The 27,190-nt window shown below is 37.3% G+C and overlaps 1 protein-coding gene across 6 annotated transcripts in view; it reads right to left on the minus strand.

Moving 5' to 3' along the window:
• Positions 1–6,980: 6,980 nt before the first annotated feature.
• DCAF6 (DDB1 and CUL4 associated factor 6) overlaps positions 6,981–27,190 on the minus strand; it is an 84,546-nt gene continuing 64,336 nt past the window's right edge. For 4 of the 6 annotated variants that reach the window (XM_062631096.1, XM_062631095.1, XM_062631094.1 and 1 more), the window contains 6 exons: positions 25,506–25,547; positions 19,108–19,246; positions 13,179–13,335; positions 11,544–11,632; positions 8,976–9,081; positions 6,981–7,423 (listed from right to left, as the gene is read on the minus strand). In XM_062631096.1, coding sequence (XP_062487080.1) covers positions 7,359–7,423; positions 8,976–9,081; positions 11,544–11,632; positions 13,179–13,335; positions 19,108–19,246; positions 25,506–25,547 — 598 coding nt within the window. In that variant the 3' untranslated portion in view covers positions 6,981–7,358. The remainder of the gene's footprint in view (positions 7,424–8,975; positions 9,082–11,543; positions 11,633–13,178; positions 13,336–19,107; positions 19,247–25,505; positions 25,548–27,190) is intronic. The other 2 variants (XM_062631097.1, XM_062631093.1) reach the window with 1 other exon arrangement.

Below are 27,190 nucleotides of genomic sequence, written 5' to 3' on the forward strand. Positions count from 1 at the left end.
TTCTCATGAGAAGGAGGGAAGTCAGTTTCTTTTCAAGAATATGTAACACAATACAGTTTATTTTCCTGCGTTGCCCTACAGCTTGGAAATACTTTCTTACAGCAGTGTCAGACAGCCATTACACAGAAACACAAGAGGTTGCATTAATCTGGCAGTCAGCTTTTAATGTGGGATACGCCCTGCCATACTATGTGCAGGTGGCATCGAGTGTTTTCCTGCAGCTCAGCCATGCTTCACAGTCTGTTCTGTAACACTCTGTTTTTAGACTGCCTTTCAGTGAACCAAAAAGATACTGCTGCATTGAATATTTCCCTTTCCTTGGGTCTAACTCAGCTTTTCATTTATCCTTGCTCTCTGTCTGCTTTTCAGGGAATGAATGTGTAAAGGGGAAGTGGAGACTTCCTTCTGCTTCTTACATTATCTGCTCTCTGTCTGTCCACTGACAGTCCAAAGGGCCAGGGGTCCAGCTACCCCCTGCATCTTGGACTCAGTTTCTTATGCCTTCTTAGTCCCTGCACTGAACTACTTGATAGATAGCAAGCAGAGAGAAAACATACTGTGAGAAGAGGGACAAAAGAAATGATTCTTCAAATTAAATGGCGAAACTCATTCAGTTTCTCATTTCTGTATCTTTTGCCCAGCTCTCCTCTATAAAGTATGTAACAGGCCAAATTTAGAACCTCCAGATTGCTATCAATTCCATTCAGTGCAGTGATGTGAAACTCGTGATGTGAATGAATCAGGCTGAGTTTCTGAGCAATCACATGGATTTTCAGCATGGTGGGGAAAGTGTGCAACTGCAACCACCCCATCACCGTGTGATGTGCCACAGAGGGGACATGCAAGGGGGTGGTGGAGGGATGAGGTGCTGGGGATTGCTCCAGCTGTGGTGAGGGCATGCTGAAGGAGGTGGTGATTCTAACACTGGGAGTGTTTGAGAGTCTCTGTGCTTGGACTGAGTCATAGCTCCTGCCACAGGGAGGGTTGCACTCTTCAGCATACTCACTGCATGACCCTTATGTACAATGACAGCAGATGCACAATATAATTAAGTTTTTAAAGAAAAAAATCACTGGAGAAAAATTTGAGAGAATTTTGAAGTGAGTTCTGTGTGTTACATCCTTAAACCTGTAACGTTTACACCTTAAATCAACCTCCAAGCCAAATGGCTTTGTCACAGCATTTTTATTTGAAAAAGCCATATTCACTTAAAGATATATGGAAACCTTCTTTGTTCTTTACAATCTTTGGTAAAGTAACCACAAATTATTTTAGAGCACAGTGTTTTCTCTTTGAAATGCTCATGAAACTAGACAGATAATCTCAGACACATTTTTCCATGAACAAAAGCACTGAATGAGCATCCCATGCCCTCAGAGCTAGCTACTGACAACTATGACAACATTAAGTTAGCAAGAATTGAAGTGAGAGCACCAGCTCATCTTGCACCTATTACCAAATGGTCATCACACTCTGATGAACAGAAATCCCATCTCGCAACTTGGAAGGTGTGACACTCAACTCACCACAAGAAGTACCTTGTATTAACTATTATTCCATTAGGTGATTTAACAATTACAGGCTCATTTTTAACATACATTGTTTTTAACCGTATTTCTTCAGGTATGCATGGGAACCCAATACAAAAATGGATCATAGATACGTAAGAAATGTTCTGTATAACGATAGATAAGGAAGATCAGAGTCTCAGCACTGGTGAGTCTTGCTCAGTGATTATTTATCACTGGAAACAAATGAGAACTGGAGAACAAAAAGGCCAATTAATAACTACTGTACTAAATACAGAACTGTATTCAGTTAAAAAAAAACAGCCAAGTAATTACTAGAAGACAGGTCTACCACAGGCTGGTTTCAGAGGTGGTGAGGCCAGAACTCTTTGTTATGGGGCTATGGCATTGCCATAGCTGCATCAGATCACTGGAATGAGCTGGTTGGTACACATCGAGGAAAAGGTACATTTATGCTGAGCTCAGAAGAGTCTTTGGGGTATTATTATGTGAAAGAAAAAATGATAGAGTGAGGAGGTGAGCACATGAATTCCCTCCAATAGAACTGGAGGTTCACTTGTGTTTGTCATCAGAGCAGCAGGAAAGAAGGCACTAGCCACCATCTTTGTGGCACAAGCTTCACCACTCATGTTTGAGAAGTTTCTGATGTAGGGAAAGAATCTCCAGGTTAACTAGGAGACAGGAATGAGGGAGCTGAGGTAAGGACTCTGAAGCTACCAGGGATGAATGAGCTAAGAAAGATATTTGGGACTTATCTTTGGTTTGCCTCACTGGCTGGGCAAAAGCACTGTCCAGCTAATGAAAAGAGCCTTGCTCCTGATTCCCACAACCCGGTCTTCCTCCCTCTTGGCTCTCCTTTCACTGCTCACCAGGACTAAAAAGAGTAGCTACAGGAAACCAGATTGCATGAGGCTAAGAGCAGGTCAGGAAGGAGAAAATACTGGAAACAGTAGAGAAAGGGGAAGATCCACAGTGCAGATCCCTGGATCTGCATTTGCATAGGATTTGTTTTCCAATTAGTAACAAAGCCTATTAAGAAACGCTGGTAAGAGGGTTTTTCACTTAAGTGAGACTTTACTAAATTAGTAGCCATCAGTTCTGACTGATAGTGAATCTGTCAAATTCCATGGATTATACTAGTGTAGTGCCCTCCTCCTGCAAAAAAAGAAAGCATGGTAATATGGTGAGTCACAATCAGAAAAAGTGTGCTTTAAGAGTAGCATCTACCCATTTTCCCCATCAAAACACCTTGTTGTGTTTTTCAGTATTTACAGTAGTAGTAGTAGTTTTATGGACTTCAGTTTGCTCTACCAGCAAAGGCATATTAATCTAGAGGGGAGCATTGACAGCAAGCTCTCAAGGGACACCGAGAAGGTAGATGGTACCTTTTCATCAAAAGAACAAAGAAGTTGCAGATAATGAAAGCATTTAAAACTAAGGAAATCTCTCTTACCCTAAAAAAAACTCCTCAGACTCAACAGTAGAGAATGTCGCTGAGAAGACAAACTGGATGCTGACACAGATAAAGCATCTGGACATCTTTAATTCATTAAAGTAGCTTAAAATTGATTTAACCCCACATTTCAAAGACTAAATCAATCTCTGTTTAGCCAGGGCAAATGACCTCACATATGCCTTGTGTGTCACTCCTGTACTTCAGCTGAAGCTTTTAGAGTTGGCCTCTTGCAGGGGCATGACTGTGGACCAGCAGGAATACCAGCTAACTGCTGCTAATTGGCACTTCATTTTTCAACAGCGCTGTCAGGGCTGGCTCATGTAACAGTTCAGTATGGAAGATGCCCAAGAATTGTTAATGAATGGCCTTTGCAATAGGCCTGAGCATCAGAGACTGAACCTGGATCAGTGGCATCTCTCCATAAAAAAAGATGACTTTGCAGACACAACCACTCAGCTTTCCAAGGCAGCAGGCTCCCATCCCTTACACACAACTACGCACACACATACTTCAACAATAGCTATTTAGCTGGTGCAAGGACAGTGAAACCTGTATTACATTTTCTTTCGGAATTTCTGTCACAAAAAAACATTCTCTGGAATCTTCTGAAGAAGAGGTAGACAATAGTCTGCTATAACATTTATCTACTGGTTAGGTAAGAAAATTTCACACTAAAGGTGATGCAGGATGTTGTTAGTGATCCATATCCTACCTCCATCAGGGGAGAGAACAAAGAACTAGAACTTAAGGAGATCACATGTTGAACAGGCTCAGCATCTTCATAATTTATACAAGAGATTGCTTCCTACAGTGACCATCTGCCCAAGCTTCAAAACACTAAATTATGTACCAGGAATCGTAGCAACACATCACAGAAGTTGCTTTTGATCTTTGCAACAGTCTTAAGAAATGTCCTTCATAGAATTGAGTTCAGTGACATCTGAACCCTTGCTGTAGGTAAGTGATCTTCGTAGGACATAAACATCAACAGCAGGCTGTTGTGGAACAGAAAAACCAGCTTGAGCGTATGTACAGTTTCAGTCTGCAAAGCAGGAAAATTCCCACTCCCTGTCCTGTCCAACAAATTTGTTATTACTGTAATTAGAAACGAAAGGGTTTGAATATGTTTGATATTAAAAAAAATTCTTCATTATGAGGGTGGTGAGACACTGGCACCGGTTGCCCAGAGAAGCTGTGGCTGCCCCTCCCCTGGCAGTGTTCAAGGCCAGGTTGGACAGGTCTTGGAGCAACCTGCTCTAGTGGAAGATGTCCCTGCCCATGGAAGATGGATTGGAACTGGATGAGCTTTAAGGTCCCTCCCAGTCCAAACCATGTCTTTCAGTGGCCAGCTAAATCAACTGGTCATTTGATGCTTAACAGGATGGTCCATTGCTTGTTGGTCTTTTCCTCTCAATGGCTTACTTGAAGAATGATGGTCTCAAGTATTGCATCATTATGGCATAATCAAATTAGCATGAAGTACACATCCCCGTATTTTTGTTTCTGCACATGCTTGCACAAATGCAGTATGAAAGGTGGCACTAGAGGGAGCTCCTGCAGTATCTCCCACCTCGAAGTCCCCAGTCTGAAATCAGACCCAGATCTCAAGATTTGCTTCTAAAATTGTGAGGTTTTGGATTGTGGGTTGGTTTATTACAAATTTATTAACTTCCATGCACATTCGAATAACATTTTCAAACTTTCTTTTGCTGCTATGAATTCTAGAATTACCAGCATCCTTCCTGCTCCTACCAACAGCTCCTGTTACTGCATGGTTACAGTAATTGAGACTTGGTCCATTACCAAAACGTTTATGAAAAAACTAACCCAAACACTATGGATATCTTAGTTTTCAAAATCAAAAACAAACAAAAAAAAAGACATTTACAAGAAAGATGCTTTTATGTTGTCTGCGTTTTGCTGGCAATTACTAGAGAAAGTGGCAGAAGCAGCTTCTTTATTTTTAGACAGACAGACATCCACAATGATGATTTATAAAACTTCTCTAGTGAAGACAAAGGGTATGCTCTCTATTTACTGCCTTAAGAACTGATTTGTTTTCAAAAGGCAAAGGTTAGTAATTTCAAAATAAAGAAAGCAAGTCATGCTTCTGTAGAAACACCATGGTTATTCTTTTTGGAAGCAAATCCATCTCAAATATCATCTGTAGAGGACCTAACTGCATAAAACATTATGTTACTGTATTTCATTCACAGAACTGCTCAGGACCCCAAGCTGTGGAAGAAGTCCACCATTGGAACAGTTGCCACACAGAACAGAAACACGGCTTTATTCCTCTTATCACTAACAGCTAAAGTAGAGAAGGCAAACCTACTTTACGTATATGCTAAGTACACGACATATATTTACTGTACTGTTCTTTAAAATGTAATAAAAGGAGTACTCTGTTATCTTATAAAATTCAAGGCTAATATACACAAAAGTAAAAATACTGCCCAGTGCAGTGCTACGAGCAGCAAGGTTTGAATAGTTCTAGACTACTGCTTTCCCCCTCCCCAAATAGGTATACCACAAAACCATAAAATATTCTTTCATTTTTTGCTGGTCTGAAAATGCTTGCCCAAAGTGTCATGTCACGAGGAAAAAATAATGTTTTGCTCCCTTCTCCAACTAGGCCACTTAGTCCTTATGTCATCAGAAAACACAAGCATCTACATCAACTATTACTTTCACTCTATACTTAACAACCAACCAACTTGACTTCTTTCACTCCCCCTTGTTCACAGTAGATATGATCTCAAAAATTTACTGTATTTCCATCCTTTGTTGCACTGACCTCCTCAGTTTTCTGCAACATTCCAGTGTTCTAAGACCTCCACTCTTCTCAGCACACTCTGCCTCCAAAACCTTCTCTCCCCAAGTTTTCTCCTTTCCTAAACTCACTTCACTGGATCACTTTCAAAGCTTCAATACTTTGCTCTTCTTCAGTAATTTCCTACCTTCTCTTTAAAAAAAACCCCAAACTAACAACCAGCCACCCTATCCATCTTCTCACTATTTTCCTCTCATAATTTTTCCCTTGCCCAAGTATCCTCGCTGTTACTGCCAGCTGAGTTCCACATAATTGTCATTTCTCTTCCCTCACAAATCTCTCCATGTGCTCCAATAGCTTTAGTTTTCCCATCTCCATCTGTTTCTGTGGTTTATATCCCTTTCCCTGAGTCTTTTCAGCCTGCCTGCATTGTGAATCAGGGTATCAGAATGTTGTGGTAATGTTCTTTTTTTCATTTAGTGTGGGGAATTCTTTTTGTTGACATAAGCAAAATTTATGAAGACTGTGATGAACGCACATTTTATTGATAGCAGGGTAATGAAGCCTCCTGTACCCTTATCACCTGATTTATAATTCTTCCCAGCATTCTGCAATTCCCAATAGAGCCCCTCAGCATCTGCGACCCTTGGCAAGAACAGCCATTAAGCAAAGCTGCTCTTTTCCCTGCTCCTGTTTCTTTCCTTCACTTCCTCTTCCCAAATACCATCCAAAAACATACAGAGGAAGGGTAGAGCCCTTACACTGACTGACCTGCCTTCCTTCCCAAATAAATATTCCTAGGAAGCAATGCAAAGGAATTTTCAAATTCGTGTTCCTTTGCACTGAACTTTCTCTGCTCTAAATCCAGTGAAAATTAATATATATCTGCTGTTGTTGCAAAGAATGCATATTCATGGTTCTATTAGTGAAACACACCTATTTCACCAACACTACAGATTCACACAAAGAATATAAAGTGACACTATCATAAGTCTGATGGAAAGACGATTGAGTGTATGTATGTATGGGTTGTCCCTGGAGATGCAAGAACCAAGAGCCATGGGGTCACAAAGTCACAAGGAATCCCACTGCTCACTGTAAGAAATAACTGTATTTGTCACTTCACAAACATTATAAGAAAAAATGCACACGAAGGCAGTAATGGGGTTAAAGTTACAATGTGATAAATCAATGGTTGTACAAAATAAAAACAGAAAACTACTTAAAACAACCACGTCTTTTAATTAGAAAGCAACAAACATGCAAATGGCAGGTATAGAAATTTATTTGAACCAACTTTATTACTATAATGAAAGTTACTTTAAAACATTGATCCAAGCTCCCACATCTGCAGGTTAAGGAAAATATTGCACTTTGCATCTTCTAGCACCCCTCATACATGCCAAAACATTTTAAAAACATCTTTGCTTATTTTAACTTGCACACTCTCCCAGAGTCATGCACACAGTCATTCAAAAACAAAAGATTAGGTTATCCAAAAGCAATACCTCAGAATTGCACTAAAGCTCTGTAAGGAAAAATATAGTTAATGTCTTATACAAATTCCATTAATGTCTAGGTGCTTGCACACAACTGCCCGTTACTCTTCATCTTCGTTTTCATTCTCCTGACCAGATCCTTCTGATCTGTCACCTTCCAAACGGTCTGTAAGACACACAGGTTTAGTAAACAGAACTTCCAAAGTTTTCATTTCTTGGTAAATATTTATAACATGCTATCTCCCTGGGCTGTTACACAATGGACAGTAACTGCAGGTTGTATGGGAGAAGACAGACCATATGCACTGACAGCAGAGACTGGGTACTAATGTTACCACAAGAAAGGAGAACAGGAGAAAAGCCACAAAGGATTTCCAGGCATAAAAGTGAAATCTGTGTACAAAAGGAAAAACCTTGTAGCTGCTGAATGGCTGTCAGCACAAGGAAAAGTGAATGCAAGCATAATATTAAAAAGAGATAATGAATACAAGGGATTGAAATGCTGCTCTGGGGAACTAAACTAGAATAGCTGCAAGTTAGAAATCTGTATACTCCAGAAAATTGGGGAATCACTGTCACTGTATACATCAGAAAAAGTTCCTGTTAATGTGAATGTTTACAGAAGGGCAAATATAGAAATGTGTGAGGGAACATGATTGGCTCAAGATCACTCAAGTTAAGAAATACTTCACCCAGCCGTATTTTATCTCAAGCATTGGGCAGTTCTTTGAGTATTTTACTCCATAGAATTCATAACAAATGAAGAAAACCCCCAAACTTATATATTCAGTTGCAGTGGTGATGCATAGCACTGGGCTGGATACAGTGTCATCTTCCTGGCTCTCTTATTCTCACAGATCAGCAAGAGGTGAAAGCAGAGCAGCAGCTGCTACCAGGAAGAGCTTCCTTCCTGCCTCATCACTATAAGCCCACTGCCCTCCTAAGCCAGTGCCAGAGTCCCCATATTTAGTATCTACAGTCACTTTCACCTTTATCTACAGTTCTGTTAGGTTTCCACCCCACACATCGTACCAGCCTCCCAAAACATAACCTCCTTGCTTCCTACCCAGTATGATGTCTCTCCGTTCTCCTACATCTTCATTTTCACTGCAATTAACCTTTCCAGCATTAACATCCAGGAACATCAGTTCCCAACAATGACTTTCCATGCAATCCCTCATATCACCAGTTTCAGCCCTGGGGAACTGCCCCTTCGCTGAAGGGATAGCCTAGTACATGCTGCCCCAGAACAGCTGCCAGCAGCCTCATTAAATCTCCTACAGTCTTGTATCTTGACCCTCTCCTTCAACCCTAGACAATTCCAAGTCCACAATGACAGTTTATCTTGCAGCTCATTCCAGTCATCCCCAATAGCCTTCCAATCACACAGCACTCACTATAAGGATCATTCTTTAGTAAAGGGATTATTTTTCAACTCAACATCTAATTAGTACTACGTTACAAATAAGCTATTTCAGGGTGGATAGTATGGTAACATCTAAATATTTTGTTCTTTTCTTGCTCTTTAAGGTAAAAAAGAACAGCTGCAAAAACGTTGCACTAAAGAAGCAATTCCTAAGCACTTCCATTAAGAGACCCTTGAATCTTCTCACCAACCCCAAGTATAGCCCCAGACAGCTGAAGATCTTGATGGTTTGCCAATCCACCTGCTATTTCCTAGACCAGTGTGGTGGACAAGCTCTTTAGAAGCCTCTCACCTGCTCTTATGTGATTCAATGAAGCCAACATTCGTAACATAAAAGAAGCTGGAACAGTAATAGTGTTTCTGGTCTCTTCCAGCATTAATTCATTACGTGTTATAACCTGGAGGCAGAGAAGGGATACAAATAGCATCAAAAATAAACACAAAATTGTACTGCAACAGTATGGGTTTGTAGATACAAAGTTCCTATGCAAAAGGTATTTACAGAGTCCAAAATTACAATAAGGGAGCAATATTTTAATAACTATTACTAAAATGCAGTTACACCAATTGTATGTGGTAAGAAAAGTCAGACAGTGGACTGCCTACAGATATCTGTCTATCTAAAGAATGTTCTAGTAAGATCCTCATTCAGTTGTCCATATGCATGGTAGATGAGCAACTGAGAAAAACTTTTGGAAATGAGATCTTGCAAGAAATGAAGAGGACTGATGAGAAGAAAAGCTGTTACAGATGGCAACTACTGTAGAGAAAAAAAGTTCTAGCACCATCTCTGCCCAAGAATGTGGGAAGGAAAAGAGATGAGGTTACCCTAAAATCCTGCCTTCATGCTGCTTGAAACTTCTGGAGAAAATCCACAGAACACAAGCAATTTTCTAGTTCAGGAAGATTTTTCATCTCCGTAATTCTTTCTAAACAGTTCTACTACCTGCCTCTAAATGACCTGAAAAAGCCAGCTCCTTCTGCCTTAGTTTCAAGGAAAAAAATCCACTAACCAATACTTCAAGCCTTTTTGCCTCAATTCCTTCCTTGTGGTACTTCCTTGCCATCCTTCTTGCTTTCCCATTAAGTTTGATTCCCACACTTCAGCTTGCCTCTCACCTTTAAGGCTATGCACTTTTCCTGTCTCTAAGTATAACATTTTTTAGGTGGAGACAAGTTCTGATTATTATTCAGTCCTTCCTCCCAGATCAGTTGCTGTAAGGCAGAAAAATAATGCATTTCTTTACCTCCCTGAGACTCCTTCTCAGGCCTCTTCCTTTTGTGAGGAACATGCTCTTGCAAATGTCTGCAGTGGCCTTCTCCTGGCCAAATCAAAGCACCTGTTTCCTGTCATTCTTCTCTGCTTACCAGGCAATTTGCACAGCTGATCACTCCCTAAACGGAGCAAACTGAGAAGACAGCAGGCTGCGAATTTTTCCTCTTTCACCTCCTAGTTCTCCAGTGCACTGACAGCCTGCTTCTGATGCTTTTTCTCTATTAAGAGATTTGTTCCCATCCCCACTGTCTTTTCCTATTCACTGAAGTCATGGCCTCTTCTCAATTTTAATTACAGTTGTGTAAATACTGAACTTCCCCTCAAGCACAATGCTTTCTCCCTAGACCTTTTTTCTATGAAAAATTCAGTTTAAGAATTGGACACTTACTCTAGCCAAATGTAACATAGTGAAAACTATTTTAGTTCTATGAAGCTCTCTTGTCTTTTACACAGCTATTTCAATACAAGGATTAAATTAAAAAACAAAAACCATGTAAAATTACAAACCATACTGTGGCCAAATCATTTCAAAGTTCTACATCTTTTAATTAAAATATAATTGCATCTCTAAATAATTTGTTATTAAAAATTACGTTTCACAAAGATCAGTGAAACAATTGCTTTAAGCACATTATGTTTAGCAATATTTCTAACTAACTCCCAAAGGCTCCAAAACATGTAATAGATTATACAATATACAAAAAAGTATCACTTCACTCAGTTTTACTACTATTAAAATAATGAGGAAGGTTCAAAATTCACAAGTTGGGGGGAGGTCAGGGGAATATGGGTTGTTTGTGGCTAAGGGTTCTGGGTTTCTGTTTGTTTTAAATATATATAGCACTAATACAGAGAAATAATGATTTAAAAAACCCAGTCTACTATATACCCTGCTGTCCAAGAGATTGCACAAATAAAACACCCCAACCAAACAACCCCACAGCCAAATTTGCCCCAATATATAACTTACAGAAAAGCATCAAACATTTTAATAGACTGTTATGTAAATCACTAAAATGTGATTATTCTGATTATTCAGCAGTCAACTCTAAATTCACCATAGGCCAGTTGCTTTATACACTGTTATTGCTTAAAGAGTATGAAAATAATGTGTTACATATGGACTGTTATAATTGATTTGGCTTGCAATGTTTGCTTTATTCCATGAAGTTCTCAAGTTGCAACCTCAACTGTATGTCACAGAATATTTACTGGGATTGATTTTTGCATTCCCTGTTCTTCTGTATACCACTGTATTTCCTTCAGATAATTTGTTCATTTAAAGACAGGCACTACCTTAATTTCTCAATTCCTGTCAGTTTTCCTTCTATATCTGACTGTTCATACTTTTTCCAACTTCTTTCACGTATATAATACCAGATCATATAATATAATTTCTAGGAGAGTTAACAAAATCTTGCCAATGATAGGAAAGTTAGCTATTATAAAGGGCAGCTTTTTATTTGTGGCTTATTTGTTGAACATTAAAAAAATTTGTTAATTCAATGTGAGTAATTTGCACCAAATGCTTTTATAGAACTGGAAGATTCAACATTACTGTGAAAAAGGAGAAAAGCTTCTTACCTCATCTGCAAGTTTTCTGTTAAAAATCTTGGATTCTTCCAGTGGTGACCAAATTTTTATATCATAATCAATACCTGAAGAGGCCAGAACTAGAAGTAATAGTAATTCTATATTAAATGTGTGATGCCTTTACCAGTATTTTCTGCACTTAATTGGAGTTGAAGAAAAATACTTTACTTCAAGCATTTACTTGCAAATGTCATTTCCAGTGTTGAACATACATAGCAGCTACATAATTACTAATTCTCCATATAAGATCTGAACCATAGATTATACGCTGTACATTTTTTAATATATATATATAAGAAGAAAACACAAACAGCAAGAACCTTCTGTTTTAAATAAAAAGTGCACCAGAACACAAATAAGACAGGAGCAGAAAGTAAGAACAAACCTTCCTACCACTACTAATATAATTCTGCTGACAGCCTGATAAATATATGCATTAATAAGAAAGCCTTAGGATTTGTAGACCCAGAAGCAAAGACAGAAGCAAGATAATTTCAAATGTGTTTTGATATTTGAAAATTTCAGTGTATTTTATGTAAATTTATTTTATATTCAAATATAAAAAAGCAACGGATACTCTTGTTAAACTATGGAAAAAAAGAAGTTGCAGAACATTCTCTAGATCATTCCACAGAACAGCTACAAAAGTAAAAATTCCATAAGGAGTTCTCAGGAACTGGAAAACTCTACAAGATTAACTGCCCTACAAGAAGGATGACCTCTCCATTACATTTTCAGTGTGTGACAGGAAGGCAGTTGCACTCCATCAAAAAATCGGTAAAGCTATGGGGCATTTGAGATGTACTTCCAAAAGAAGTCTTGAACCGAGGACAAGTGTCCAGCCTAGCCACACATGCTGAACATGTGCAGGAACACAATTTCAATTAAGCATTTAAAAGTTCACAGCTTATGCAATGCAGGGCAGTATACCATGTTTCCACAAATTGCCTGAAAACCTCCATCCTCTTCTGGTATTATAACAACTTTATTTGCTTATTTATTTATGGCTGTTACTTTACAGCTATGTAAGCTATGGAAAAAGGAAATAACATGAATACTTTTGACTGTGTCAGAAGTTGGAGAATGGTTCAGATTTTCCACCTACAAGTCAGATGATATACATTTCCTTCTACTACTTTGGTCCTTCCCACCCCCCGCCCCCCCCCCAATATTTTCCCGTAAGTACAAATTAATACATTTCTATGAATATTATTTATTCTTCTAATCTCATTAAGCCAATGAGACTGAGACACCTACTTAATTCTTTGAATAGAGCCAAGTAGAGACGAGATTCCCAAAGTGTTGCTGGCATTTCAGTGACTCTATACTTCCCCCATTAGTGTAATGGAAAACATTTAATGGACTGAGGGGAGAAATGGGAGATTCCTCTTATTACATCTTAACTTCTTTTAAATGCTGTACCAGCAACATTTTCATTCCAAGACATTACTGAGCAAGGGCCAAAGGTCATTAGTAAAAGGCAAAATTAAAAGCAGTATTATCTAATTTATGTGGGAAAAAAGAACAACACTTCATTAATCATTACAATCCTCTATTGACCAAAGAATTTAAACTGAGATTTTAAAATGCTTTACTACTGATAAGCTGAACATGAAATTATCTTACTTGGGTCAAATGGATGAGGCTGAAGACAGTTCACCACATGATTATCAGCTTCCAGCAGCATGAGATGTTCAGCAGTATGTCGATCCCATATGAAAATATGGCCACAATCTGAACCACTCATGACAAAGTTAGATCCCCAAAAATTGGCTTCTTTTATCTGCAGTAAAAATGAAAATTATAAGGCTATCTAGTGGAAAGCACATCAAAGAGTATACTCCCATTTCTGCAATAACACTGGCTCTGAAGAGCAAAAAAAAAATCTAAGAAAATTTAAAGGATACATTTAATAAAGAATGATCAAAAAAGATAATCCAGAAGGTTATCGATCTCCACAGCAAAGAGCTGCTAAAAATAAAAAGGAAATGTTGGGGCAGACTGAAATTTGGAAATAAATGACAGCACATTTGTCACTTTCCAAAGTGAAAGAAATGACACTGGAGACAGAGGTGTGTGAAACAGCTTTTGGGAAGAGTTGGGTAAGTTAACGTGTGTGACGGGCTAATCCCTGGTGGCCATTTTCCATTTAGAGTGAAATAGGAGATAAGAGAGAGGTTTATGAGCCTGGGGGGGGGGGGGGGGGGAAGCACTGGGAATTAAAGTTATGAGCCACTGAACAAGGAGGGCATCCAGGTAGAAAAGACCCTTCAGCTTCAATTATTACAGTAATCATAGATAAAAGTAGAAGCATCTCTCCCTGTAAACAGAACAAATAATATTTTCTTGACACAGCAATGATGCATTCTATTCTATATGGTTGTTCTTATCATTACTTCATTGAGGTATCCAAGCACCTTTGCAAAACGTTTGAAATGATATGGCTAACTTCTGTCACATATCAGTAATGTTCCCATACTATCAGCAAAGAGTACTTGTAATACATGGCCAACATGGACTTTTTTAATACACATGTTGCTGTGCATAAATATAGAGAGCGAGGTAAAGCCTATCTTGCAAAGGCAGGGAGTTGTTGGAGGGCCTACTGTTAACAATGAATGTCATCTTAGGCCAGTTTATGGAATTTTACTTTGCACTGATCTGACTAGCATCACACAAATTATATTAGTTTTTAAACCACCCATCAGAAATTATAATTGGATTATCTTTGGGTTTGGCCTACAGCTAACTCCTCTAACTATTATGTTATTTATCAAAGGGTAATTTGACCCTGGATTATAATCAATTATAATTAAAACATTCAAGGAAGACTTCTCTTATTGAAGAACTGTCCATATGAACATCTGTACATCATACATTTGAAGGAAGAAATTGTGCACCTCTTAAAATGACATGGTAATGATTTTTATTAAAAAGATGCACAAATTACTCAAGAATTTTTCATAAACTGGAACAGATGGGAGGAATATCGCAAACATGGCATTGCAAGTTCGCATATCTATTTGTGAGTGAACACAACTGGGCCATTGACTGAAAGGTATTGAAGAAAGATCCATGGTCCTTGAGAAGGCTTCCAGAAAACCAGCCACCTCAGAACACAACTGTGCAGTTTGTCAGTGAAGTAACACAGACAACCTGCAGTTGGGCTTTTCCCTTCTGGCAGCTTCTCCAGGAAGCTGACAGCACTAAGGGAGGCTGATGGAAGGCCTCCTTTGGTGCAGTCAGACAGTCTCGGGACAGACAGCAAAGGCTTCCTGTCACATTCTGCTTTTCTTTCCCTGCCACCGACGCAAGCCTTCTCTTCATCCAATGAAGAAAGGAACAACATCATCTGTGTAAAAGGAAAAGAGGGGGGTTTAAGGAACAGTGTTCTCATGCTTTAGGCTAGTACACTATATAAAGATCTATTACATCATCTATTTGCCTTATGTAAAATGCTATAATTCAGTAGGTATTTAAACCTACTCTCTTAAGTGTTACAAATATTCATAGTCTCACATCTGTATATGCATTTGCTAACTATGCTGTGAACACTTCTCTACTGAAGTGACCACCCCTTCCCTCAAACTGGCTAGACTGTCTTGTCCCCAATTCTGAGAACAGAAGAAAATAGCAGACATAGTCAATGACAAGATAGCTAACTTGACATGTAGTCTACTTGAAAAAGTCTCTGGGAGAAAAGCATATCAATAAATCTGAAACTTTTTTTTTCTTTGTTTCCATCCTTCTCCCCGAAACATGGTATTGTCATAGGATTATGAGATTAATGTATTATCTGATAATCATTTACATATGTTACTTATATTTTTCTACGGAGTCATATTATTTATATTAGAACATACTATTTTAATTTCTTAGATGTTATTTATTTATAAATAATTTATTTGTGTAGTAAATGCTGCATTATTTATTAATTGTGTGTTTACTAATTCAGTGTGAAAACCCAGACTCCTTAAGTATTTCACAGATCTGTGTGAGTTTTGGAACTGAAGGTAGCTGAAGCAGTGTGTCCTATGAAACAGAGTAGCATTACAGTGCAAATGATCATATAAGACAGAGAAATGGCAGGCCAGAAAAAGTGGCAGTAGTATTACCCATCTATCTCCTTGAAATATAATGTTGATATTATTCCACACCTGTTACATTCGAGATACCCTTTTGATTACAGCCTGGAATAATGTGGCTTATTTAATTTCTGAGCCCCCAAAAGCCACCCTTGAATATTTATTTCAAAAATAACTATTAAGTTTGTTAAATGTAATCTTTCCATGCCAAGATATCTCTTGCCCTCCCTTCTTAGAAAGATGTAACTCAAACAATTAGTCTTAGCAAAGATGAATGGGTGACTTCCTTCACTAATGACTACAATCTTCAGAAATAATTTCTGATTTTACTCAGAGTAGGACATAAAAATAACCATTGTTGTTTTAAAAGAGGAACAGACTAAACGGCAGTATCTTTCTCCATTGCTGTCCTGTATCATCTACAGGGTGAGAGGCTAGATGAAGTGGCAGAGGGAGAAGGCACGTTGCTTCAAGAACCGTCAAAACTCAGTCCAAAATGCGAGCTGAAAGCCCCACAAAAATCTGAAATTTGTGCTGGAGAAAAGAGTCTGGAAGTTAAAAATGTAATCTTACACACAAGATTATACTTCACACAGTTACCAGTACCTCTTACAATCTCTTTAAATTGGCATAAACTGGGTAAAAGAGATACCTATGTGAACAGAAGTTTCCTATGCAGCAGCTTTCACAGTTCACACAGATGATGGACAATGTTTGAAGTTTAGCATTAAGTAATTTCCTAATCTTTGGTATTTAAGAATATCTCCAGCATAAGGGAGAGAATTGAGTTTGAGACCATTTACACAGAACTCTACTATGGACTTACTTCCAAAGTAACACATCATAATACAGCTCTAAAGAGGACAGCACCTGCATCCTTACCTTTCTGTCTGCACAGTCTTCTCAGTTAAATGCACTGAAGAATAGGACAGACATTGTCTTGCTCTGTGCTTTGCCCCAGCTATCTTGATTTTAAAATCATCATAGAATCATAGAATAGTGAGGGTTGGAAAGGACCTTAAGATCATCTAGTTCCAACCCCCCTGCCATGGGCAGGGACACCTCACACTAAACCATCATGATAAAGAATCGTATTATTAAGCATATTATTAACCTTTACTGCTGTTAAAATGTGTATTTCCAGCATGAGTATGCCCAGTTTTAAATTTTAGGCTTGCTAGATTTTTGTCTATAGAAAATATGCACCAATGATTGCAGTCAGTGCAATAAAGTCATCCTGAACTCTAAAAATGAGCCAGAGAAACTGCATTCCTGATTCTGTAGTGAAAGATGTGTTTCCAATATACTCATCTTTCGGCAGTTTTGTCTTACAGCTCCTCTTAGTATTTTTCATTATCCTATTAGAAGTACATCTAAAATATCTCTAATGATAAATAAGTTTATATTTTAGTTCTCAATTACAACTTTTTCCTGCTTCCTTTGTATTCTCTTATGTAACTATTGATTTTACATTTCTAATATTCATAAAACCTAATTTTAGCACCATGGAAATTAACAGATTTGAAACTACATTTTAAAATTTTGTTTTCAAGCTCATATACACACTCACTTCTACTATATGCATACATCATTTACCCCATTTATATATTACACAAAGATGCTCTATTGAAGAAAAGTTTCTTTACAGTCAACATTTTAAAAGGGGGATTTGAGGTGAGAGGAATAGAGGAAGAATGGTGTATATATGAAAGGAAGTAAGGCTAAGACTGGAGGGAATAATAGTGAGGAAGAGACAAACAACTGAACGCACATAGCAAAAGACGAATTCTGACGAAAAAGGAAGTTTGGGCTCACAAAAACATTTTTTAGCTCCAAGAGGAACAGGAAATCTCACTCCCCATCATTCCCCACTAATAACACACTCCCTGCTGCCACACTCCCAGGTCTGGTTTATGAAAACCCAGTAACACCCAGGACTCTAATGACATCATTTGAGCGGTTAAACGTCAGGGATCTGGGTGATGAACAGGAAAACATTCCAACCCTGCCAATGGTGCAAGGAAACATCAATGCATGCTACTTAGCTTTTCCTTTCTGACAATTTAAGAATGACACTTTAAATATGCTTATTTAAAAAACTGTAAGAGTGCAAAACTAAGTTCTCAAAAGTAAGGAAGTAGCAGAATTAATCTATTTGTCTGCAGTACCTTAGTTCACTCTCCATATCTGTATGCATTAAAATAGTTCATGTAATTGACAATTTATCTCTGGGCTGCTTAGGTATGTAGGAGACAACACCTCTCTAAGCTGTCTCCTTCACAAATTTAAAAGAGAAATACCGTCAGGCCTTGCCTTGCAGGAGAGGGCATCAATCAAAAGGAAATTTGTCACCACAGAAACCAACAGGCAAAATTTCACTGTCTTTCATTGTGTGCGTTCCTTGTCATAGGCATTCATGTGAAACAAAGGCAAAAACACCAACCCACATCCCAAAGAAACCAAACAAGAACATCGGTGACATAATCTGTGTAACAACACATGTGCAGATGCAGGCTGAATTAAGACCACTTGGGCAAGCTTAGTCTTAGTATCTCTTAACTACAAGGTGTTTCATGCTATGACTTCTAAACTAATGCGGTTTTGAACACTTAAAATTTTCTCAAATACAGTGCAAACCTGTCATTAATAAAAGTTTATTCTAAGCCTGTTGCTTATGTAGACTGAAACAGGCATTTACTGAAGCATTCTCCTCAGTGTCATCAAAGCCGTTCAAGCAAACTCTAGAAAACAGCTTTTGCAGGTAGAGGGACTACTCCTTGAACATCTGCAAAATAATACACCTGCTGCTTCTACAAAATACCACCTAGTACTAGAACTACATCTTCAAAGTACTGTAAAAAGTGAAAAAAGAAATGGCAAGGAAAACAGCATTTGCTTCTCATGCACCATAGCTTTACAAACATAGTAACTGTATTTTCCTTAAAATGCAGCATTTTGTATGAAAAAGAGTATCTAGTAGTTAGATTATGATTTAGCGACTAGCACTATTTCCTTTTTTTATAATTCAGAGATGTCAAGGCTCTTAAAAAACTGTGATTTAATCCTCACTTTGCCTTCCAAGCTGTTCAAAATCATTATTTAATCTTTAATGTTAAAGAGCTTGTAAGGCAAAGTGAGGATTAAATCATAATTCTGAAGGTAGGCACATTTTATACAACTGAAAATGACAGACAAAATGAAAAAGAAGAAAAATACCAAAATTTTCAAAGGAAGTTAAGGGGAGTGAGTCTTAAACCCAAGGAAACTTAAATGCCTAGCCTAGCATGGTGACACATGAGTCACAGTAATTTTAATTTTCATTTAGAGCAAGCTGTGTGGCTTCCAACCGAATATAAAAGAAAAAAGTGCTTGTGATACATTACAGCATCCTTTTTGGCAAGCATGTGGCAGCTACACTGATTCAGACCATAAAATTTCCAGAGTTCCCAAAACAGACAATGAGTTTGTACCATTGTTCGGGAGTTCCGATGACCTTTATAAACCATCTTTATTAAAGGACGTCTAATATTCAATGTTTCCAGTTCTTCCATTTCTTTTCTCTCTTTCCTTCTCCTGAAGAGCTCCTGAATGCGAGCAACAGCAGATCGTCTAAAAATTGCAGAGAGAGAACACTACTGAGAATCCAGCTCTAAGCACTGAAATGGGCTATCAAGAAAGACTTTAACATAATAATTAGGCACTCAAACACAGTATATCCATAAGTTTGGAACAGACATCAACATTATCCCAAATGTAAAATTACAGACTAACTTTTTCCATCCTGGCTTAGAACAAGAATAGCATGCAAGACAGGGGTGTGTCAAGTGATGCCAGATTTTATTCCCCCTCTGAAAAACAAACTTCAGCTATTGGCAAAATTCACATGCTATTTTATTCTTCGGTGCAGGAGATATCCTCCAACCATAATGAGGTAAGAAAATTTTGACATGAAAAATCTATGCCAAAAGTTTTATAAATTTAAAGTTATTAAGGATCTAGTGTACCTTCCAGTGTGATTTGGTTTTTCCCAAAAATTTTGTTAAATGTATTTCTGTTCACTATTTCTATATGACAAGAGTCAAGATTTAGACAGCTTTAAAAAAGTTCTACTAAGGCAAGAGATGATTTGAGATAAGTATGGTAGCAACTATCCTATACATTAGCAGTGAGGGATACAGCTGAAGATTTCCCAGCATAATAGACAATTTAGCTATTTTTGATTTGTTTAGTTTTGTGAATATTTAATTCCAGGAATCTACTTTTTTAATTATCTATGAAAAGACCTTGGTGCCAAATTTTTCCTGTTTCGCTCTTAAGTTTGCTATCACCCCTAATTCCATCTGTAACCAAACTATCACATCCCAGCACCTGCACCTCTTATTTTTTTATTCCATGTCAGGGTTGCATAGAGATACTGAACACAGTCCAAGGGGAGTGCCACTCTCAAGGAGCAGGTACAGATTTTAGTTTAGCAGGATGCAAGGATACAAACTTTTACAGGAATTTATATGATCCTGAAAAGTAAAATGAGCCAGAACTGAATAGATGTGCAACCTCAGTACACTGCTACCAGAAAGCTAGTAAACTGAATTTGTTCACAAGTAATATGTTTTAGCCACTGATCCTGGGGACTCTTGCAATAAGTCCTCTTTTCCAGAAAAAAACCCCACCAGATCCATTTCATAACTAATTCTCCCAGCCAGTGGTCTGCTTATATTTTTGTTTCATTTTTGTCATAGGAGAAAGTTGGACCAAAAAATATTAAGGTAAAGTGTTATCCTACAGCTAGGCAGAGAAGGAAAATTAATGCAAATAAGGAGTCATTAATATATATTTTAAAAACCCCAGAAAGGCAAAAAACAAACAAACCACAAACTGTCACACTGAGACAGATCAACTAATACAGGTAAGCTTTTAAAAGATATTTTAATACTTTTTTTTTATAGAAATTAGAAAAGATTTGTAAGCAGTAGCTAATAGATCCACTTAACTGTGGACTACTTATTATAATACAAAAAAAAAAATAGACTATTACTACTTCCTTTGAGAGAGTTTTCTGTCCCCTTAGAATCTTCTAGTTCCTCTTTTTTATGCTACACTAAATATGCTGTACTTGTTAGTTAGCCCTTATAATATATGGAGTCTCAACTTTAATTTTCAACAGATTTAAGAAGGTTCTTCACAAAGTCTTCATACAATTGAGGGGGAAAAACCCAAGCCCATATTCTTGATCTACTGTGCTTTAAAGATCATGTAATTATTCTCCTCTTCAGTTTACTTCTATGTGAAGGAAACATAACACACAAACTTTAAAACAATTATTTGTACATTTTGCACTTGCTTTTAGAAAGCAAGTTTTTGCACTTGCTCTTAGAAAAGATGGTTTGCGTGAGAAAGTAAAAGCAACATGCATGCGATACAAACTATTCTCCTACCAAACCCGTCAGTGATCACACAGCTTTGGGAACAACACATACAGCTCTTCAGCGCAGTAAGATCTTTTGACCCTTTTGGTTTCAGAGCATGCCTGCTAGCCTTACACTTATCTACGATTGCTATCTGTATTTTCAGTGTATTTATGCACATTAATTACACAATAAAATATGTGCAGTGAAGAAGCCGAGAAGTTAAACATCATTAGGATTGACAAAGCAGTAGTCTTGTCTAGCTCTTTCAGAAGAGTTACTTGCTAGATGGCAGTAATAAATCTTGGGATTAGAAGATGGCATTAAAGTAACTAATTGGTAGCCCAGTGTAGTTTCTGGCATAATTTTTCATCTAAGTATCTCTAGTAAAATTAATCTCTTCCTTTAAATCCCCATAGGCTTGAATATAGATATTCAAAAACCCCTCAGCAGTGAGAATCATGCATTTTTAAATAAAAGTAGAAGCACAAAGCAACTTCTGGTAAAAACTATCTACTGAGTAAACTCAGCTGTGAATTTAAAATCCTGATTTTGGGTCTTATTTTAAAAGGCATGAAGAGATTTATATTTAGTTACCTTGTAAAGACAATGATTACCTTCAACAGGAGAATGGAGCCAAACACACATATAACTGATATATTATCATATAAATGTGAAACTATTCTGAGGCACTCTAGTAACACACTGCTAAAGGCAGGAACCTGGCAGAGGCAAGTCTTCTCCAGAAAATACAAATATAAGCCAAATCTAATGACATTTCAGAACAAAGAACATTACAGGAAAAAGGATCCTTTCTGAGAATTACAACTTTTCTGTAACTACAGATTTTCTATGCTTTTAAGTCACTCAAAAAAAAAAAAAAAGGCAACCCCCAAAAAACCCACAACAGTTAAGAAATCCAACATATTTGGTTTTGTGGCTTTTTAATTTTCATTTGTATTTATGACAAGCAATTGCTGGTTTTGCCAACATAAGCTTAGATAGTAGACTAATCACCTGAAGCATCAAGTAGATACAGAAGCACACCAGGCAGTCTGTACTGTTCCAAAGTTCAGCCTAAGTTAAGCCTGACTGTGAGCTGCTGCTTCCCTTCCAAACTGCATACTCTTCCAAGCACGGAATGCCAAATAATGAAATTTATGCACTCCTCAGGCAACTCCATCAATTGATAAAGTTGCATTATGTATTCATACATAATGAAATGTTTAAATTAAGGCTTAGATAAATGGAATAGCGATTTACAAGTGATGCCATTATATTATTTCAACTAAACACAGGTTAAAAAAACTCCAACAAAACAAACAGCCCCACAAAACCCCTGTGATGCAGGCTGATCTGCAGCTATGTATTATAGAGAGTGTCCTGGATTCAGCAGTAGCAATCATTTTTCTCCTTCTTAGTAGCTGGTGCAGTGCTGTGGTTTTGACTTTCAGCCTGGGAACAGAGCTGATAACACCAATTTTTTTAGTTGCTTCTAAGTAATGTTTACGCTGACCAAGGACTTTGTGAGTCTCATACTCTGCCAGGGCGAAGGGGATGTCAGGAGCAAGCAGAGACAGGACACCTGACCCAAATTAACCAAAGAGGTATTCCATACCACAGCATATCATGCCCAGGATGTAGAACTGTTACCCGGAAGGGCTAGATCACTGCTCGGTCAGTCTGGGCATCAGTCAGCAGGGGATGAGCGGTTGTATTGTCTTCCCTTGTTATTTCCCTTATCATTATCATTATTGGTGGCAGCAGCAGTGGTTTGTGTTATACCTTAGTTACTGGACTGTTCTTATCTCAATCCATGGGAGTTACATTCTTTCGATTCTCCTCCCCATCCCTCCGGGAGCAGGGCAGGAAGGAAGGAGGGGAGTGAGATGGAGACTGTGTGGCTGGGCTTAAACCATGACAGAGAGAAATGGAAAAAATGTAAATGTGTAAGGTAAGTCTTAAAAAAATTGTCACATAAGACATTTTCTGTATGTTTAGAAATTCTGAAGTGCAACAAGGATTAAAAAAAAAAACCAACAACAAACTAAAATTAATGCAATTTGCACAATTAAATAACTAGTTTCTTAAAGCACAGTATGTCATATATTGCCCTTTAAAAAAATTTTTCTGAGAGAGAGCATGCTGCAGGCCTCAGTTCCCAAGCCATATTACCCAAAAATTTCTGGCTAACTAGCCCAGAATGTTTTAAAACAACTATGATCATCTACTAGTTAGAAGAAAGACAGTAAAAATTACTGGCATATTTTCCAATAGAGGAAAAACCAAACAACTATCCATCAACTGAATTTGTAAATAATCTACAGGAATTTGGCTACAAATTTTGTTTCACTAAAAGTCCAGATGTAGTGGTTGCCGTAAAATTAATCTGATACCCTAGATAACCTTGCTTCTTCCAAACACCATTATTGCAGATCAATCATCTCCTTTGCTGCTGCAAAGCTCACCTGTACTTGCTTCCTTTTACCATCCCTCTTATCTCAGCTCTGTACTGAGTATTGAGCACAGTATTGATTCCTCCAGAATTAAGGATTTTTGTAACTTCTTCATTTTCCAAATTTACTTACACACAAACATTGTCTCTTTGCTAAGTACCAGAAACCTTGGTTCCTTCTTTCTGCTCTTTCAATTAATTTTTTTCTCCCCCTCTTGTTGACCTCATTTGAAATGTTTTCCCCATCCAAAACAACTGCACAGAACCTAAGGCTTATAACTACTAATTTAGAACCTAATTCTCTGGTGCCTTATGGTATTTTCTTTGCTGTATGTGTAGAGGAATACACGTGCCAGGTACCACATTCCTGCCCAAGAATTCCAACCATGTGTCTTAACATGCTGGCTTTCATCACCAAAGTCAAATTCAGCTCAGGAAGGTGTCTAATTAATAAGCCATTGTACTGGTATTTACCTCAATCCATGAGTTCCCTCACTATTTTACCTTTCAGATTTTCTCCCCATCCCACCTGAGGCAAGTGACTGAGCCGTGTAGGGCAGAGTCACCTGCTGGGGTTAACCCACAGCCATGATGTTAAAATAGAACTCTTTCCTAAATATCAAAATTGTATTAAATTTCTAATTTTAATTCCAGGCAACCATGTTCCTTTACAAGCCTCTGAACCTTTGGAAAGAATTACTGCTGCTGTCAAATTTCAAGCAAAAGATAGCTCAAAACCAAGGACAAAACCATCATGTTAACAGGATACTGACTCTGCCCTGAAGCCCAAGTTATTTCACCACTAATCATATAAAATGTTTACTGCAATGCACCAAGTCATTTCCAAGCCTTCTAACACAATCAATATTTCAAGTATTCTCAGCTACAAAACATTTTTAAGTTTTCACCTGATATACTGCAGAATGACAGTGATAATCAAAGAGAAATATACGGAAAAAAAATTCTATACTGATTGCATTATTTATTTTTATATTAAATTTATAGCAATATGAAACAAATATTCCCATGGATTGTACTGAACAGCTGAAGAACTCCATAGTGAACATTTTTATACAGTGAGAATGCCTATCATGAAACTTAAAAGCACAGAAAGCATACAGATTCCTGAATGTTTAAGAAAATTGCCAAGTTAAATCCATGTATTCGAATTGCAGCTAAGATTGGACTGTAAGACAAAGAAATTTTCTTGAAGGCATTTAAATTATAGGACTTGGCCTAAGTCTTTTATTTAATCAAATCCTGAGCCTTTTCGTTTCCAGCCACACAAAGCCAAGATTTTAATTTTCATTATCAGAATTTTTGTGCCATTTCCCTTATATATAGCCTTTGGCATTAAATCATGTTAGCTAGTTTTCTCCCTCTTATGGTGTGTGGCTAAACACGGTTACTCAAATTGTCTTACATGTTCTTACAATTAATTCACTCAAGTATTTCAATATGGAATATGAGAGCAAGTGACATTTTAATTTCATTAAAAGAAATATTATGATTTAGCATGTATCTTGCTAAATATATATCATCAAATATAGCTTTAATAATTATGCTGAGTTCCATAACTTTGCTCAGGAAAAAAAATAGAAACAGTCTTTGGTACATGTATTCTTATATTTTTGTCCAGAACTGGGTGTCTTTTACTACCAGGCAAAGCAAGTCAGCAGTGGCACATGCAAATATAACACATTCTTCAGCAGCTAAATAAAAAAAAAAGGTACTTGCTTTTCACAAACTACACACTTTTCGAATTGCATTAATTTCTGTGGCACACAATAAAAAGGTTAATAGGTTGTTAAATATATATGCTGCCATTTCTTTTCAATTTCCATGCAATACATGCAGCTGCATATAACTCAAGCAATATGCTCTGTAATTCATAGCATTTAAAGTATAGCAATTCTTAAAATGCCAGTTAGATATGAAAACCAAGAACCTAATAAATCCATTATATGGAAATAAAGAGAAGGAGGGGAGGAAGAAAACAATTAATTACCTCATTATTCTATCACCTATCGCTGTTCCTCTGATATTATATCTAGTAAAGGGAACAACAACTGAAGTCATTCAAAAATGCTGGGTATCATGTTTTTAAAAGGTTAGCATCTATTACAAAATGTGCTCTATGTATTCCAACTGAGAAGATTCTTCCTCAGTGTTAGTATATGAGACTACCTTGAATTCAGCAAAAACAGTATTCAGATTACATAACAGTATCCAAAGTTGATCTTAAAAATGCATTCTTCATAAATCATAGCAGAAGTGGAACCAGCTGCATAATCATTCCATTTTACATTCAATCTTTTTTGAAATTTTAACCTACTAATTTAACATTTGCCAGGCTTAGCCTCTGCTCATAGACCAGCTTCTGTCAAAGTCCAAACAGTTAATTCAGTCATTGAAGTAGGAAAACAGCCCTGATTTATTTTGACTAATTTGTAAAAATTAAGATTGATGCATTAACAAGAACATACATTTTGCGTGGATTTTTTTCTTTTTCCCCAGATTACAAAGTATGGTGCTAAGGCAAGTCATGTATCTCTCTTCCAACTAAATTTGCTGGACTTTGTCAATTTTAAAGAAGATATGATATGCTATGTGCATGCATAAGGATTTAAATATCTGCATATCTTCTCGTATTTGTAAAAAAAGGGATCTTTTCCTATGTATTCCCTAAAATACCTGGAAGGTTATTTTCTCCATTGAGTATCTAGCTAAATTGCTCTGCTGTACAAAACAGATTTGGTTTGGTTTTTTGGTTTGCTTTATTTGGTGGTGGTGTTTTGTTGGTTTTTTTGTTGGTTTTTTTTTTTTTAATTCATTTAGAAATAACCTGCACAGCTCCTTATACATTTTGTTGAAAAGAGCATGTATCGACTAGCCTAATGACAAAAAAATTAAATAACTGTTTAGCTTCTTTCAGTCACTGATCTTCACCATTCCTATAGCGATGCTCAGTGGCTACCGAAATGCTTCAGAAAAGAGTCAGACACCACATTCTCAATTACTTCTTTTGAAGATACGTCCTCCAGCGTTAAAACTATTTCTAGCTGATTCCTAGTCAACATTAGCTGACCTAGCAAATTTATCAACCAAAACATTGTGCTGTTTTTCCACGTTTTGCTGCTACTACTCCAAGTCCTGCTCAAAACAGTAAAGCAGGTGTAAACTTTGTGTTTCTGTTGCATAGTCTTTCCTAACAGCTCACTTTCAGCTTAGTTGGTGAGAAACCATCTATCCTCATTGTGTTTTGAGATTAATAAGCATCCATAAAAATAATTTGTCCCTCATATCTATTCTTAGATTATGCCAGAGAAAAAAAAAAGAAAGAGACCATACTCTTGGTTTGAAAACATTAAAAGTTGGATTTGTACCAAAACAAAATTCAAATAATGGAAGCTCTGTAAATATTAGATTTGCAAAACCGAAAACATTCCATTCAAAAATCTGAAATCTATATCCATCTTACTGCAACTAAACTGAGACCAGTGGAGTTGATGCAGCAGGAAGTTCTCAATTTATTTAACTGCAGGCACTGTCAACAGAGCTATATAAAGGGTGTTTCAGCCACTTCTTTTCCTTAAGAGGAAGTTTAAGATCATGATTTCAGAGTAGAGAATCAGAAGCCTATCCTTCCTTTCTCAATGGAGAAAATTGTACTTTACAGTGGGAAAATGACTC

Source organism: Pezoporus occidentalis, unplaced genomic scaffold, assembly GCF_034315485.1.
Source record: "Pezoporus occidentalis ecotype Australia unplaced genomic scaffold, CSIRO_AGI_Poc_V1 ctg368, whole genome shotgun sequence".
Classification (NCBI taxonomy): Eukaryota; Metazoa; Chordata; class Aves; order Psittaciformes; family Psittacidae; genus Pezoporus; species Pezoporus occidentalis.